The following is an 18,232-nucleotide window of genomic DNA, read 5'->3' as shown; positions in this document are numbered from 1 at the left end:
TATTATCCTTTATAAGAACCTGAAATGATGACATAAGAATTGGTACCAAGCTAAAACAGATTGCAAAATTAAATTTGTCCTTTTTTTCCCCATTAATCATGGGTAGGACCACCCAGAACCACAAAGAAGAATCAAATTCCATTAATCCTTCACCTTTTTCTTTACAACTCCCAAATACCTGCCCTGCAGGTTATTGCAATTCTACATGCCTTAGTGTTTGGCAATACCTTTGTGTAAATCAGAAATATACACTCACGCCCTTGTGACCTCAAGACTGGATTATTGTAATGCGCTCTACATGGGGCTGCCCTTGAAGAGTGTTCGAAGACTACAGTTAGTCCAGAACGCAGCCGCGCGAGCGATTGTGGGTGCACCCAGGTACACCCACGTCACACCTATCCTCCGTGAGCTGCACTGGCTACCCATTAGTCTCCGAATCCGCTTCAAGGTGCTGGTCGCTACCTATAAAGCCCTACATGGCATCGGACCTGGGTACCTGAGAGACCGCCTCCTGCCGATTACCTCCCATAGACCAATCAGATCTCACAGGTTAGGTCTCCTCCGGATTCCATCCGCCAGCCAATGTCGGCTGGCGACTCCCTGGGGGAGAGCCTTCTCTGTTGCAGCTCCGGCCCTCTGGAATGATCTCCCTGTCGAGATCCGAACCCTTACGACCCTCCCAGCTTTCCGCAAAGCCACCAAGTCCTGGCTGCTCCAGCAGGCCGGGGGGGCCTGTGAAACATCCAGCCCTGCGGAAATTGTGAATGTTGCGGTTTTGTTTTTAAAGTGTTGTCTTGGTCTAGTCTTCCCCCTTCCCTTGTCTATTGTGAGCCGCCCGGAGTCCTTCGGGAGTGGGCGGCATACAAGACAAATAAATACAAATACAAATATATCCTACGCACAGGCAAGCCTGCTGAATTCCCTAATATTCATTTCCACTGAAAAAATAATTTATGTCCTGGAGGCTGCTAAGAAATTAAGAGCTATATCCACTTCCCGATCTATGCCTAGATGAAAAGCAGTTGCCACTCAAGGATTATCCCAATGTTTTGTTCAAGGTTTAGTTTAGTTTAGTTTTCACTTTATTTGTATGCCGCCCTTTTCCCTGGGGGGACTCAGGGCGGCTCACAGTTCAAAGGGGGGAGAAGGACAAACAATTTACAACATAAAGACACTACATCATTTAAGAACACAACAGTCATACAATTCGAGTGGGGGTTAGAGTCTTTAACCCCAGGCCAGCCGGGACAGCTAGGTTTTAAGGGTGGCACGGAAGGTCTGGAGGGTGGTGAGGGTCCAAATCTCCATGGGGAGTTCGTTCCAGAGGGTCGGAGCAGCCACCGAGAAGGCTCTCCTCCGGGTAGTCACCAGTCTACACTGGCTGGCTGATGGAATTCGGAGGAGGCCTAATCTATGCGATCTTATCGGTCTAGTGGAGGTAATTGAAATTAAAAGGTCTGTGTTTCAGCTTTAGAATGCCTAGCTGTTATGAGAGCAAACACCTTGTTGGGATTATTCCATTCTTTGGGTTGAGGAACAAATCAATAAGCTTCCATTTACTTTCATCTAGTAATCTGATTGGTATTTCATGTTTCAATGCAGGCCTTTGACAGTGAAACTCTAAAAGAAACAAGACTTACTATCTTCACTGCCATCCGATTTGACTTCCCTGATGCATAATCTGTATAATCAAATTCTCAACAAAAATAATGCCTGACAAATATTGCTTATTTCCCATTCTCACCTGGAGGTGGTGGCAGATTGCTGAGATCCACAGGTTCTCCTTTCTCAAGAGACTCTAAAATAGGTTCAAAACTCTGAAAAACACCAATACAGGCAAGTTAAGTGTTTGTTCTTCTATACACATTGTCCTCGACTTACAACTCCCTATACTTCCTTTGTTTTTTTTCCCCTTTGGTTTTTTTTTATTAAAAGTTTTAAAAAAGTTTTACAAATATATACCTGCCCCCCCGAACCCATCTCCCCCCCCCCCCAACCTCCCAAAGCAAATACAGGGTATAAACATTAACAACCATATTCTAAAATAAACTAACAGACTTTAGCATCATCCCTCACATAAGTGCGGGTACAGTGGCATACATGGAAGTATAGGGTCATCAGTTATTCTTGTTAGGTATAATTACAGACTGTACAGTTTATAGAGACTAATTTGATTTTGAATTTTACAACGGCAGCAAGACTGTTGGTGGCGCAGTACTGGAATTAATGAATGGACATTAAAAGTAACAAGCTTAGCCGAGATGGCTAAAATATCAGCATATCTTAAGGACCATTCAGATTTATTTATTTATTTATTAAATTTTGTATGCCGCCCACTCTCAGAAGAGACTCAGGGTGGCTTACAATAAAAGGGAGGGGGGATATATAAAATAGCAATAGCAATAGCAGTTAGACTTATATACCGCTTCATAGGGCTTTCAGCCCTCTCTAAGCAGTTTACAGAGTCAGCATATCGCCCCCCACAGTCTGGGTCCTCATTTCACCCACCTCGGAAGGATGGAAGGCTGAGTCAACCTTGAGCCGGTGAGATTTGAACCGCCGAACTGCAGATAGCAGTGAGCTGAAGTGGCCTGCAGTACTGCACCCTAACCACTGCGCCACCTCGGCAAGAGACGGCAGACTTTCCCTAAGCCAAAATACTACCTAAGCTTTTATCCGAATGGCTGCTTTTGCATAATTGCCATCAAAAAAAGAGCCGAGGTGGCGGAGTGGTTAAATGCAGCACTGCAGGCTACTTCAGCTGACTGCAATTCTGCAGTTCGGCGGTTCAAATCTCACCGGCTCAGGGTTGACTCAGCCTTCCATCCTTCCGAGGTGGGTGAAATGAGGACCCGGATTGTTGTTGGGGGCGATATGCTGACTCTGTAAACCGCTTAGAGAGGGCTGAAAGCCCTATGAAGCGGTATATAAATCTAACTGCTATAAAACTGGACAATCCAGGCAAAGGCACCCTCCTAATTTTAGTGATATGAGCTGTGACTCACATCAGAATCAAAGGATACCCTTGAATGTGAGCCATCCTAGAATATAGAGCAAAATCCAACCTGTGCGAATTCTAGCTTTTATACCTGCTCCGTATATTCGTCTGGTTTCATATCTTTCCTTAAATTATACTTCATTCATCAAGTCGGGATTTGCTCGCACGTGGATTGCAAAATATAGCAGCTGGGTTCCCATGTTTATGCCAGGCCAAGCAAGCCACATTATAGTCTAATTCATTGGGTATAACAGGAGCCTTGAGGGCAGGCAGAAAAAAGAATATAAACGTTTTCTCCCTTGCTAATTTCCCAGTGAGGATTTTCCCCGCTCTTTTTTTTTTAAAGTCACAGTTACTATGAAAACACACCTACCTTTGCCAGGCGATAATATTTGGTGGCCATTTCATTGTCACCTTCTTGCTTAGAACGCAGGGCTGCCAGTTTATATTCCCGTATTCTGGCTTGGAGGGCAGTTTGAGTGCTGGAGTTTGGCGCATCTAAGGGGCAAAGAGGGAAGATGTCACAATCTATGTACCCATCTAAGGGTGCCCGTATCTGCATGCGTTCTACTCAACAAACCTGCACAGAAGGTAAATTGAGCACACAAAAGATTAAGTAACACCCCCCCCCCAATAAGAGGCGAGGTGGCGCAGTGGTTAAATGCAGCACTGCAGGCTACTTCAGCTGACTGCAGTTCGGCTGTTCAAATCTCACCGGCTCAGGGTTGACTCAGCCTTCCATCCTTCCGAGGTGAGTAAAATGAGGACCCGGATTGTGGGGGTGATATGCTGACTCTGTAAACCGCTTAGAGAGGGCTGAAAGCCTTATGAAGCGGTATATAAGTCTAACTGCTATTGCTATTGCTAAGGGGCGTGTGCACAATCATTCCTTTTATAGTCTTGAGAGGAGCCTAATTACCACCAGCTGAGTGCAATTATCTCCTGTAACTGCGTAACTGTTCCTTCCGCCTATCAGCTCTTCAGTGCCGGGCATCCAGGAACAACTCCCTTGTCTCCTCCCCACTGCTCCAATGCATGACGTCAGGAACACACTCCCTTGTCTCCTCCCCACTGGTCCAAGGCTCAGGCGCCTCCTGGTGGCCAACCAGCCTCTCTGCGCCCTGGTCTGAGTCAGAACCCTGTCCAGGATCCTCCACATCCTCCAGAGCCGACTCATAGGGCCCCTCGCTGTCGGAGTCTGGTGGCAGCTCCAACGGCTCCTGCTGGGCCACAACAGACCTCATAGTCATGATACCCGATAAAATTGACAGATTTCTCCACTGCTTTTTCTCCTTCCCCAGCTTTTGGGCTGACTCAGATGATAAAGAGATTTTGGAGAGCGAGAAAGCTTGTCACTTTCTCGTGGCATTTTAGCTAGTCCTTTGAACTACCTTATATACTCAACTCCTTAAAAATAGTACTGGGTCCAGAATCAAAGCTAAATTCAGCTTTTGTTTCCTCTGCAGAAAATCGTACGACCTCCACACGACCCATTAGTTCTCATCGTTTAGGCCTCCTCCGAGTTCCATCTGCCGGCCAATGCCGCTGGCCACCACGCGGAGGAGAGCCTTCTCGGTGGTAGCCCCGACCCAATGGAACGATCTCCCCGTGGAGCTTCGTACCCTCACCACCCTCCAGACCTTCCGCACAGCCCTTAGAATCTGGCTATCCCGTCAGGCCTGGGGCTAAAGATTGTAACCCGCCCGAATGGTATGAATGTTGCGTTTTAATCATGTACTGTCTTATATGTAAAAGTCTGTTTTCCCCCCCTTCCTTTTGACTGTGAGCCGCCCTGAGTCCCCCAGGGAAAAGGGCGGCATACAAATAAACACAAATTCAAACACAAATTCAAATTCAAAATATATTTATCTCAATGCAAACCACGCCTTTCCTCCCCCGGTTACCTTAAAGCTGGGTCATATTGTTCAGTACTAACCTGATGAAAGGGAAGATGTTGCTGGGGCAGATGTTTCCAGTGGTGTTTCTGAGGAATTGAGTGGTGGACCGGTCGTTGGAGAAATCTTTGGTTTTGGAAGCTTTGGTGGTGGGATTTTGGGAGGCAGCTGTGACCTCCCAGGGGATGGTTTAGATGGTGGCTGTTCGAGAGCTGCAGCTGGTGGTCCTGGAGCAACGTCGTTGGTGAACACTTCACTTTCTTCTGGTGTGGAGGGTTGTGGAGGTTGGAGTGGTCTTCGAAGAAGCAGCCTGCGGGCAATTGCTACTCTTTCCTGTAGCTACTGGTGGAGGAATCTCATCTTCATCTATCTTTTTGCCTTTCCTTACAGAGGTCAATAGGTTTTCTAGAGTCTGGGGGGGAAAAGGCTTCATATAATTACAGCACTTTGCAGGTTCATCCATGAATTGAATATTGCCACCAGTAAAAGGACAGGGTTTTTAAAAATCACATCCTTTACCCACCCCAAAAGGATATCTTCAAGATGGACGTGACCCGTCAAAACCGCGCTCGACTAAAGCGCGCCCGATAAACAGCGTCGCTGACATCATCAACAGGGCGACAACAGCCAGCGCGGAGAAAGAAGGGCGCTTTAAATAGCGCTTTGAAAGCAAGCCGATTCAAGTTAAGGTAAGGGTTAGGTTTAGGGTTAGGGTTAGGTTTAGGGTTAGGGGTTAGGTTAAGGGTTAGGGTTAGGTTAAGGGTTAGGGTTAGGTTTAGGGTTACGTTAAGCATTAGGGTTAGGCTTAGGGTTAGGTTTAGGGTTAGCGTTAGGTTTAGCGTTAGGTTAAGGGTTAGGTTTAGGGTTAGGTTTAGGGTTAGGTTAAGGGTTAGGATTAGGTTTAGGGTTAGGTTAAGGGTTAGGTTTAGGGGGTTTAGGTTTAGGTGTTAATTTTAGGTTTAGGGTTTACAGCGTGCTTCTGTCTCCGCGCTGTTGTCGCCCTGTTGATGACATCAGCAACGCGGTTTAGTCGAGCGCGGTTTTGTGGTGGAACCCAAGATAAGACTGGAGCATTATAAAATCCTCATGGGAAACAATGGTTATCTACCACTGCAGTTTTTTTTTTTTTTTAAAAGCATTTCTCATTTCATTTATCAGCTGCCCCAAGTGACAACTTTCCATATCTGTCAAAGTTCCATCTTTATCGTGGGTTTCCTCCTCTGGCCACATCTACTTATAGCTTTGTTAGTACTTCCAAGACTCTTGTAAACTATACGCAAGTCTTTCCTGGATATCTGAGAGACCGCCTCCTGCCACATACCTCCCAACGGCCGATAAGATCTCACAGGTTGGGCCTTCTCCGGGTGCCGTCGACCGGACAATGCCGGCTGGCTGCCCCTCGGGGGAGGGCCTTCTCTGTGGCTGCCCCGGCCCTATGGAACGATCTACCCCCAGAGATCCGGACCCTCCCCACTCTCCCGGCCTTTCCGAAAAGCCACTAAAACCTGGCTATTCCGGCAGGCCTGGGGCTGTTGACTTCATGAACGAGGTCCAGCCCCACCTAGACTGAATGTATGGTGTGTTGTTTTTAAATTTGTTTCTCTTTTTCTATTTTTAACTCTTTAATCTTGTTTTTGTAAGCCACCCGGAGTCCTACGGGATTGGGCGGCATATAAATTTATTAAATTACAATTACAATTAATTACAATTTCCATAACGTCTGCATCTTGCCAAGATCTGTAAAGGTTTTAATTCTTAAATCGGGTAAGATCCCAATAGTTAACCATGTCACTACTCTACTCTTAATATCCTGTATAGAACCGACATTCACGTGCCACTGTCACAGTTAGCACTAAAAAAATAGACTTACTCGTACGTCTAGACACCGAAACACAAAATGATTAGGACTAGTAATGGCTTCCAATGGAAATACTTTCACAATGGAAAGTACCTGAGAGACCTCCTCCTGCCAATCACCTCCCAAAGACCAATTCGAACGCACAGGCTTGGCCTTCTCCGGGTTCCATCTGCCAGCCAATGCCGGCTGGCGACCCCCCGGGGGAGAGCCTTCTCTGTTGCTGCTTCGGCCCTCTGGAACGAGCTCCCCGTGGAGATCCGGACCCTTACTACCCTCCCGGCCTTCCGTAAAGCTACTAAGTCCTGGCTGTTCCGGCAGGCTGGGGGCTGTTAAAGCACCCAGCCCCGTCTTAATTGTGACTGTTGTGGATTTTAAAATTGTTTAGTCTTATTTATTCCCTCCCCTGTTTATTGTGAGCCGCCCGGAGTCCTTCGGGAGTGGGCGGCATGCAAAACCAATAAACCAAACCCTACTAGATGTGAAAGGCATGAAAGTCCTTTCCAGCACAGGTTTCCTATGAATGTTATTAAGAAACACTAAAGATCTAATACATTTATCCCAGCAAATATTTGGTGTCTTACTTTGAGGCCTCTTTCGTAGCGGCGCATTTTGGAACTTTCCCCAGCTTGTTTCGCATTAGCAATAGCAACCTTGTACATAGCCAGTCTTTCCAGCAAAATGGATTCAGATGTGCCGGAGGCAGCGGGAGCACTGTGTTCCTGGCAAAGCACAACACCAATCCTTATTTCTTACGGAAAGCCAACATTAGTACAATTGCAGAAGAGCTATAATCGTGTACATTTGAGGTCAAACCAGTGGTGGGTTTCAAAAATTGTTGGAACCTACTCTGTGGGTGTGGCCTCCTTTGTGGGAGTGACTTGCCACCCATGTGACTGGATGGGAGTGGCTTGCCGCCCATGTGACCGGATATGAAATTATGAATTAGTACTTAGGTCGGTCCAAGTAGCTATTCAGAAACTCTGGCATTGAAGCATGCAAGTCTTAAAGCTGTCAAGTTACAAGATCCTTGCACCCCTAACCCTTTAGAAAAAAAACTAGGGGTCTTCAAACCTGACAGCTTTAAGACTTGTGGACTTCAACTCCCAGAATTCCTCCTCCAGTCACGTTGGCTCAGGAACTCTGGCATTGAAGCATGCAGGCCTTAAAGCTGTCAAGTTACAAGATCCTTGCACCCCTAACCCTTTAGCAGTGGTGGGTTTCAAAAAATTTTGGAACCTCTTCTGTAGGAGTGGCCTGCTTTCCAGGTCCACTGGTGGAACCTCTTCTAACCGGTTTGGTAGATTTGACGAACCAGTTCTACCGAATAGGTGCGAACTGGTAGGAACCCACCTCTGGGTCAAACCCAGGATATGTTCTCCCCCGCCTTTCCCCTCCAGCAATAAACCATAAACAGCAATGTACAAAAGAAGGGAAATCATATTCCTGGCCAGAAAAATAAGAGGGGGGGGGGGGACGGCTACTAACTTGGAATCAAAACTATACACGCGCTCTACATGGGGCTGCCCCTGAAAAGCGTTCGGAGATTACAACTGGTCCAGAATGCAGCCGCGCGAGCGATATTGGGTGCACCTAGATACACCCATGTTCCACCCATCCTCTGCGAGCTGCACTGGCTCCCGATCAGTCTCCGAACGCGCTTCAAGGTGCTGGTCATCACCTTTAAAGCCCTACATGGCTTGGGACCCGGATATCTACGGGACCGTCTTCTGCCACATATCTCCCAGCGACCGATAAGATCTCACAGGGTGGGCCTTCTCCGGGTGCCGTCGACTAGACAATGTCGTCTGGCGGCTCCTCGGGGGAGGGCCTTCTCTGTAGCTGCTCCGGCCCTATGGAACGATCTACCCCCAGAGATCCGGACCCTCCCCACTCTCTCGACCTTCTGAAAGTCTATTAAGACCTGGCTTTTCCGGCAGGCCTGGGGCTGTTGACCTCTTGAATGAGGTCCAGCCCCACTACGGTTGAGTGTGTTGTGTTTTAACCTGCTTTGTTTTCTTTCCTTTTTAAACTTTTTAGTACTTTTTAAATTGTCTTTTATGTAAGCCGCCCGGAGTCCTTCAGGATTGGGTGGCATATAAGTTTATTAAACTTAACTTAACTCTTGCAAAAAGAAATACTGTTTCTTGGGGGGGGGGGGTTCCCTTTGAAAATATTTCACTTCTCATTCAAGAAGCTTCATGGATTAGAACTGAAGAAGCTATTCGGATGAGAAGAGAAACATTTTCAAAGGAGAAAAAAAAACACCAAGAAAGCCTACTTGCCTTTTAGAAAAAAAAACTTTTGGGACCATTTTTTTTTTGGAGTTGCAACTTAAAAGTAAGCAAGAAGAACAAAGCTAAGTTGATATGAAAAATATGCACCTTAGTAGCAATGGGTACCACAGCATCTGGGATCCTACCATCTTCTTCAAGTACTTCTGTTAGTTCAGCCTGCAAGCCAGGGAAACATATTGTTAAAGCTACATGTGAAATTTAAACGAGAGAATTTTTGTTTCTACCTCTAACAGAGTATGCTTCTTGCAGTGGTGGGTTTCAAAAAATTTTCGAACCTACTCTGTGGGTGTGGCCTCCTTTGTGGGAGTGGCTTGCCACCCATGTGACCGGATGGGAGTGGCTTGCCAGTCATGTGTTTTCTCTCTCTCTCTCTCTCTCTCTCTCTCTCTCTCTCTCTCTTTCCTTCCTTTTGTCTCTGTCCGTTTTTCATTTTTTTCTTTCATCTCTCACTTTTTCTTTCTTTTTTTCTTTATTTATTTCTTCCTCTCTTTCTCTCTCTCTCTCCCTCTCTCTCTCTCTCTCTCTCTCTCTGTGTGTGTGTGTGTGTGTGTGAGAGAGAGAGAGAGAGAGAGAGTGGTGAGTTTCAAAAATTTTTGGAACCTCTTCTGTAGGTGTGGCCTGCTTTCCAGGTCTACTGGTGGAACCTCTTCTAACCGGTTCGGTAGATTTGACGAACCGGTTCTACCGAACTGGTGCAAACTGGTAGGAACCCCACCTCTGGCTTCTTGACAATATAATATAGCACCTAGGTCAGTGTTTCTCAACCTTGGCCACTTGAAGATGTCCGGACTTCAACTCCCAGAATTCCCCAGCCAGCATTCGCTGGCTGGGGAATTCTGGGAGTTGAAGTCCAGACATCTTCAAGTAGCCAGGGTTGAGAAACACTGACCTAGGTGTTATGAAATCCTGTTCCAAACTACATTTCTTTCGTTTCCACCTCTAACATAATATGTTTCATAGTGACCAGGTGTGATTAGATCCCAAGGTACTGTTACCATTAGTTCATCATCATCTTCTAAATCTTCCTCTTCTACCCCATCCTCCTCATCAAGGTCCTTCATACAGAGGGCAGCCATTTTTTCAATCGCTTCCATTGGCAAAGGAGCTGAGAAAGAAAAAGTAGTAGAATCAACCAGTAAGTCGCTCAATCGTGACATCAAATCAGTTCAAAATTGTAGTACTTACATAAATACAGCAGCAGGTAAAAATGGATACACACACACACACACAGACACACACAAAAATATATGAGAAACTTCTGCATATATATATTGGATTTCAGGTGAGCAAGGATCATGACGATGCTAGATTTTGCTCTTTCTTTTTGGCCCGGAAGCCAATGTGTATAAAATCCATAAAGATTTTCTCTCAGCAATCAGAATGCTGCATCTGTAGCACTCAAGTAGTCCCGACTTCATCTGAGCACTGGTGATTGGATTATTTTCTCTACTCCTGAACACTGTATCTGAAGAGAAGTACTGAGACCACAAAAAATATGAACAAGGTCCACTCCACCTTTCCTAGCGGTGGGGTCTTTCCCAAGCCCATGCCCTCGTCCTTTCTCTCCTGGACTACTGTAACGCTCTCTACACGGGGCTGCCCTTGAAGAGCACCCGGAAGCTTCAACTGGTCCAGAATGCGGCTGCGCGGGTTATCATGGGGGCACCTAGGTACTCCCATGTTACGCCCCTTTTAGGCGGCCTGCACTGGTTGCCGGTTGTCTTCCGGGTGCGATTCAAGGTACTAATTATGACCTTTAAAGCGCTCCATGGCTTAGGCCCAGGGTACCTGCGAGACCATCTACTGCCACCAGTAGCCTCCCACCGTCCAGTGCGATCCCACAGAGTTGGCCTCCTCAGGGTGCCGTCGGCCAGACAGTGTCGGCTAGCGACCCCCAGGGGGAGAACCTTCTCTGTGGGAGCGCCTTCCCTCTGGAATGAGCTGCCCCCGGAGCTTCGCATAATCCCTGACCTCTAGAGCCGAGGTGGCGCAGTGTTTAGAGTGCAGCACTGCAGGCTACTTCAGCTGACTGCAGTTCTGCAGTTTGGCTGTTCAAATCTCACCGGCTCAAGGTTGACTCAGCCTTCCATCCTTCCGAAGTGGGTAAAATGAGGACCCGGATTGTTGTTGGGGGCAATATGCTGACTCTGTAAACCGCTTAGAGAGGGCTGAAAGCCCTATGAAGCTGTATATAAGTCAAACTGCTATTGCTATTGCTATTGGTCCTTCCGACGCACCCTAAAAAGTTGGCTTTTCCAGCAAGCCAGCCTGGCCTGAACAAAACAAATCAAAGTATTGATTACTGCTAATTTTAATTTGAATTCTTTTTTTAAAAAATGTGTCATTGTTAATTTTAATTGGGTTTGGGGATATCCTATTTAATTTCCTCTTAACTTTTGTAGTATGTGTTTCTTTTAATGTTGTACGCCGCCCTGAGTCCTTGGGAGAAGGGCGGCATATAAATCGAATAAACCTCAACTTCAAGTAATAGCTTATCCCTGCATGTAAAAGCCCCTTCCTCCGAGTTTCTGAAAAGAAGTGAAAATGTTTCTCTGAAGGACAGTATCGGATGGTTGTTAGGTTTTCTTTTATGAATCACTGTTCTTGTCTTTATTTCTGTTGTAGGCCACCTGGAGTTGGTTTGGAAGAGACCAGAACAAAAATACCAATAATAAAATTCCAGAAAAATGCAAGAAAGCAGCAATGATTTTTAAAAAAATAACTTCGCGCATATCCACTTTGTAGACCTCATTAATCACTACTTTTAAGTCGTAACAACCCCATGAAACCCCTTGAGTCCACTTACTTTTTCCATTGGGCTTTTGTTTGGGATCTGGTTGGCCTCCAACAATGGCCAGCAATTCAGCTTCCAGTTCGTGATCATCCTGTTCATTGCTAGCCATCATGTTTTCAGGAGAGAAATCCAACAGCAAACCCATCTGTATAATAGGATTCAAGCATGTAAACTACAGAATAGCAATAGCAACAGCAATAGCAGTTAGACTTATATACCGCTTCATAGGGCTTTCAGCCCTCTCTAAGCAGTTTACAGAATCAGCATATTGCCCTCAACAACAATCCGGGTCCTCATTTTACCCACCTCGGAAGGATGGAAGGCTGAGTCAACCTTGAGCCGGTGAGATTTGAACCGCCGAACTGCAGCTAGCAGTCAGCTGAAGTGGCCTGCAGTACTGCACTCTACCCACTGCGCCACCTCGGCTCCTAGGAAGCCTCTTTCTTAACCAAATTAGAGCTTGCTTCATAGATAAATCCTTATGGTGCTAATTTTATCATAGGGTAATATTAGCATGTTTCAAGGGAAGGGGATTGAGGATGTATAAAAGGAAGTAATTCGTTATCCAGAACACAGTTAAACTGTGGAATTCATTATCTTAAAATGTAGCCTTATCAGTGGCCACCTTTTTTTAAAGATCAATTCGTGGATAAAATTGTCAACGGTTATTAATCATTATGCTTAATACATCTGCTATAGGAAGTGCCAGTTGCTAAAGTATATATGCAGTCCTTCCATCTAACACTCGATTGGCTTCGTTGGGAACAAAATGGCTTGATCTGGTATAGGATCTCTAAAATAACTAGCATCTCTGTGACAGGTCAAAGATCTTACTAAGGTTTTTTTTGTTAAATAAAGCTGGGTGCTGTACAAAAAGAAAGATGGGTTTAATGAAAACTTTGAAGTTATTGTTTATATGCATAAAATTGCAGGTATTAATGTGGGGAAGTTGGGTGAAAAGCTGTCCCAACGAAAGGTTTGTTTTTCTGTAATAATAATGGCAGTCATTAGGAGCCACCCATATCTTTTGCTGCTGAGTGCCTTCAATATCTCCAGGTCTTGCTGACATCACCATCTCAATCACTGCCACCGCCCTGGTAGCTGCTGAACATCTGATCAGAAGCACAAGCTCTTCCTATGTGGCCTGTGGTTATTTTTAATTTATTAATATGGCCCTTTCCATTTACAACTTATGCAGGTCTGCTCTGAATTAAAACGCCCATGGCATTTAATATCAGTATCAATATGTTTGCGTCATTGGATAAGATCTTTTTCAAGAACTTTTCAGGACCTAAGAAAAAGAAGTACAAATTGTGGTGCCCTTTTTGGGTTTTAATAGCAATAGCAGTTAGACTTATATACCGCTTCATAGGGCTTTCAGCCCTCTCTAAGCGGTTTACAGAGTCAGCATATTGCCCCCAACAACAATCTGGGTCCTCATTTCACCCACCTTGGAAGGATGGAAGGCTGAGTCAACCTTGAGCCGGTGAGATTAGAACCGCTGAACTGCAGATAACAGTCAGCTGAAGTGGCTTGCAGTGCTGCACCCTAACCACTGCGCCACCTCGGTTCTTCTCTTATTAAGCTTTATTTTTTGTGCTCTTGTCAAAACCATTGGCCCCCTCTGTTGCAGCCTAATCATAACGGCTTAAAGCTGTCGTTAGAGAGTCAATAGAGCCACACTGTGTTAGGAATGGGAATTTAGGAATCTTGTTTGATATGCATGAGATTTCATAAAATGTGCCCTCTCTTCCTGTACAAGAAGGATCCAATGCTTGGATGTCTGATGGACAATTAAAGGCAATGCTAGATCACATTTCCAAGAGTCACGATCATAAAAAAGCCTACGTCACTTTCAATTGGCAATGATGAGCACTACAGTATTTCCTGTCTTAATGCTATAAAGTTTTCTGAGAGAGAGAAGGTTTGACCTATAAGCCACAAAAATAGGACAGCGGGGATTTAGAACAGGTATTACGGTAGGTTGCACAGTCAGCCAGATGTTTAGAGTTGCATTTGGCATTTCTGTGCACCAATTGAGTGCTTTTCAAGGACTAGGGATAAGCATGTATTGTTTTTCAATAATATTAAATGTATTGTTGCAGAATGTAAAGCTGCCTTATGCAATTGACTGATGGTGATTTTGTCAGTGCCAAAGGGGTTCAAATGCTCTTTCCAGTATTTTGGAATTATTATTATTTATTAAATGTGTAAGTCTGCTCATCTCATCTAAGCAATGCTGGACAACTTACAAGAAGTTAAAAAAAAACCCAATCCAATAAAAACTAATATACAGATATATAACAACCATCCACAATCAAAGTAAAACAAAAAAGGTCATGATCATAGGCAGAATCCATCCTTACATCAGCTCAACACAGCCATCGTTATGTGTTCGTTATGTGTCCATTTTTTTCTCTCTCTCTTTTTTGTAAGCCGCCCGGAGTCCTTCGGGATTGGGCGGCATATAAATTTTATAAATAATAATAATAATAAATAATTGTAAAAACTCCCCACCATCACCAGAGCCCCAGGGATGATGACAGTACCAAGTGTCAGGGTCTTCCTACAGATTCCACCGTGGCACGACAAAACCGCGGTCCACTAAAGCGCGCCCGATTAAAGCGCGTCGCTGACGTCATCAGCAGCGCGACAACAGCGACCGCGGAGAAAAAAGGGCGCTTTAAAAAGCGCATTTAAAGCAAGCTGATTCACGTTAAGGTAAGGGTTAGGTTTAAGTTTAGGTTTAGAGTTAGGTTTAGGTTTAGGGTTAGGGTTAGGTTAAGGTTAGGGTTAGGTTAAGCATTAGGATTAGGTTTAGGGTTAGGTTAAGGATTAGCGTTAGGTTTAGCGTTAGGTTAAGGGTTAGGTTTAGGGTTAGTTTAGGGTTAGGTTAAGGGTTAGGTTTAGGGTTAGGTTTAGGTTTGGGGGGGTTAGGTTTAGGTTTACGCGTTAATTTTAGCTTTACCGCTCACAGCGTGCTTTTTTCGTCGCGCTGTGATGACGTCAGGTACGCGGTTTCGTCGAGCGCGCTTTAGTCGACCGCGGTTTTGTGGTGGAACCGATTCCACGTGTCAAAGGTTAGAAGAAGACATGTACAATGACTTACTTGTCTGGCTGCAGCAGTCCCCTTGCCTCCTGGTGGAGGTGGCGGCTTCCTGTTCTTCTTCATTTTCCTTTATTCTGCCCTCAGTAAGTGCAGGTTAGCATCAGACAAATGGATCTACGGATATTTAGAAAGCCTCCCGTAAGCTCTTGTCTCTGTTTCTCACGTCCCATCATCCATCTCATCTCCCTTTCTGTTGTCAGCCCTCACTACCTTCTCCATATAGGTTTCAAACAGCAGGAGACAGTTAAATTAATACCTTGTAAAATGAAGTATCAAGTGCTTTGAGCCGAGTCTAACTCACAATTAGTACTGTAAATAGACAGATCTATGCAGTTTTCTTGGCAACAGCACGGAATAGCAATAGCAATATAGCAATAGCAGTAGACTTATATACCGCTTCATAGGCCTTTCAGGCCTCTCTAAGCGGTTTACAGAGTCGGCATATCGCCCCCAACAACAATCTGGGTCCTCATTTTACCCACCTCGGAAGGATGGAAGGCTGAGTCAACCCTGAGCCGGTGAGATTTGAACCGCTGACCTGCTGATCTAGCAGTAGCCTGCAGTGCTGCATTTAACCACTGCGCCACCTTGGCTCGTTTTGCCATTCCTCTCTTCCCATTTTCTTCTTATTTCAGTCTAGATCATAGTTCCTGGTGTTATCCCACTTTAGTACCCACCAAGTACAACTTTCTTAGCTTTTTCAGAAACAACCAAGGATGCCTAGGTCAGTGTTTTTCAACCTTTTTGTGCAAAGGCACACTTTTTTCATGAAAAAAAATCACGAGGCACACCACCATTAGAAAATGTTTAAAAATTTTAACTCTGTGCCTATATTGACTATATATAAAGTGTTTTTCCCACGGCACACCTTACACTATGTCACAGCACACTAGTGTGCCGCGGCACAGTGGTTGAAAAACACTGGCCTAGGTGTTGCCACCTATAATGACTGTTAACATGCTTTAAATCAAGAAGCACCCCGCTTCTTGCCACCACACCCTAATATCTCCCACATTCTTTTGTCAACGTGCTGTTGAAATCCGTGGAAGTTTTATTTATAAGGATATCTGGAGTGAGTTGTGCAGAGTATCAATTTTAACAACACTTATGATCGCTGTGTTACAAATCATAATATGTCCTTTACTATAAAGGACAGTCCTTTATTTCAGAACGCTTTCCTTTAGATATATATTTTCTTGGTTTTGCTATAGAATAGGATCGCTGTGCATATACATCACCAAACTCAACATCCCTGCGTTATAAATCATAGTATGTCCTTTACTATAAAGGACATATTACTTTATTTCAGAACGCTTTCCTTTAGATATATATTTTCTTGGTTTTGCTATAGAATAGGATCACTGTACATATACATCACCAAACTCAACGTCCCTGCCATCCTTACAAAATAAGATTCTAGAAAGACTTTCCAGAAACATAACAGGAGGCCATCTTTCCAACCTCTTATTCTCATTAACAGCCTATAAATGTAGAATTAGTTTGCACAACTAAAATTTAAAAATAACAGACGGCATTTAATATTTAATAGGAATTACCTTGCTACCTATGTACCTGGTGTGATATTTTTGTCCTTGTAAAGTCAGCCCCTATTGTGCCCCTATTAATATTAATAAAAAAAAACGCCCCGATTGTGCCCCTATTAATATTAATATTTTTTTAAAAACGCCCCACCGAATTCTGTTTGTATTGAGAGCTTATTATTCCCAAGTAAGGGCGTCCTACTATTTGGCCTACCTATATACCACAAATCAGGACAGGTATTACAGTAACCCCTAGTTCTTCAGTGGAAACTCCCGATTTTTCCCCTTCCGTAATGTAGGAATCACAATACCCGTATCTGGGTTGCAAGGACACTTGCAAAATTAACAAGGAAGTGAATAGCAAGGTTTAACTCATCTTGATTTGCAGGTTGCCTATTCCCCCCCCCCCAATTAAGCTTTCATGCAGCGATTTGGGTCGTTCCCCCCACCCCACCCCACGCCCGCAACACGTAATGCAACGGGGGGGGGGACATGTCACCCCCTCCCCTCCTTTTTGCATTAAAAGGCACTCACTTCCTGCTTTCTCTCCCGAAGCCTCCTGCGACACCGCGCTTGGCTTTACGGCTCCCTTGCCTTGATGGGTTCACGACAGGGCCCTTCCTTCCTTTACGGCGCCTCCTGCCTTTTGCTATTTTGAGAGTCGTACTTTTCCCTCTTGGACGCAGCTGCTGAGTTTTCGCGTTAAGAGGGTCAAAAGAAAAGAGAGGGCGTATCGTTGCAGCTATTAGGTTGCTCTACGCTTAAAAAACGGCAGAGTAGATTAAGCAGTGTTTCCCAACCTTGGCAACTTGAAGATGTCCGGACTTCAACTCCCAGAATCCCCCAGCCAGCATTCGCTGGCTGGGGAATTCTGGGAGTTGAAGTCCGGACATCTTCAGATTGCCAAGGTTGGGAAACACTGGATTAAGGACCAAGCAGCCATTCTCAAAAGACCCCCCCAATTTAAGCTTGAACAAACCAGATCAAGGGTCCCTTTAAAGTTGGCAACTTTTAAGACTTGTGGACTTCAACTCCCAGAATTCCTCCAGCTTTGCTGCCTGCGGGAACGACCCAAATCGCTGCATGAAAGCTTAGTTTGGGGGGGGGGGGATAGGGAACCCGCAAATCAAGATGAGTTAAACCTGGCTAATTCCCTTCCTTGTTAATTTTGCAAGTGTCCTTGCAACCCAGATACGGGTATCGTGATTCCTACATTACGGAAAGGGAAAAATCGGGAGTTTCTACTGAAGAACTCGGGGTTACTGTAATACTTGTCCTGATTTGTGGTGTATAGGTAGGCCAAATAGTAGGACGCCCTTACTTGGGAATAATAAGCTTTCAATACAAACGGAATTCGGTGGGGCGTTGTTTTTTTTTAAAGACTTGTGGACTTCAACTCCCAGAATTCCTCCAGCTTTGCTGCCTGCCTGAGGAATTCTGGGAGTTGAAGTCCACCAGTCTTGCCAAGGTTGGAGACCCCTGAATTTAGATCAAGTCTGAAAACTTGAGATGTTGCCTTCCAACTGTTTTCTGCTGCAAGAGGGGGGGGGGATAGTCGTACATAGTTGTCCTTATTAAAAGAAGGTTGGTGTTGATTATTATTCCGATTGGGAAGTCTGGGCATAGAGGCATCATTTTCTCCTATTATTGTTTTTTAGTCTCCCCATGACTCGCAGACCGAGAATCCGATGGGAAACATGCAACGAGGAACAGAGCTTGCAATTTAGTCCCAAGTTGATGCTC

The 18,232-nt window shown here is 45.0% G+C and overlaps 1 protein-coding gene across 1 annotated transcript in view; it reads right to left on the bottom strand.

Annotated features, from left to right (window-relative positions):
* CC2D1A (coiled-coil and C2 domain containing 1A) overlaps window positions 1–17,124 on the bottom strand; it is a 70,116-nt gene extending 52,992 nt beyond the window's left edge. Inside the window, 10 exon segments of the mRNA XM_087710975.1 lie at window positions 1,745–1,817; window positions 3,372–3,496; window positions 4,935–5,148; window positions 5,150–5,305; window positions 7,333–7,470; window positions 9,133–9,201; window positions 10,041–10,150; window positions 11,852–11,984; window positions 14,949–15,062; window positions 17,024–17,124. Of these exon segments, the coding sequence (XP_087567101.1) occupies window positions 1,745–1,817; window positions 3,372–3,496; window positions 4,935–5,148; window positions 5,150–5,305; window positions 7,333–7,470; window positions 9,133–9,201; window positions 10,041–10,150; window positions 11,852–11,984; window positions 14,949–15,011 (1,081 nt within the window). The 5' untranslated portion in view covers window positions 15,012–15,062; window positions 17,024–17,124.
* Between the last annotated feature and the right edge of the window lie 1,108 nt (window positions 17,125–18,232).

This window comes from Thamnophis sirtalis, unplaced genomic scaffold (genome assembly GCF_051295495.1).
Source record: "Thamnophis sirtalis isolate CommonGarterSnake01/CBP01778 unplaced genomic scaffold, rThaSir2_p1.2 scaffold_3, whole genome shotgun sequence".
NCBI lineage: Eukaryota > Metazoa > Chordata > Lepidosauria > Squamata > Natricidae > Thamnophis > Thamnophis sirtalis.
Note: the sequence above shows the minus strand (reverse complement) of the source record. Positions and strands in the feature narration are given on the sequence as shown.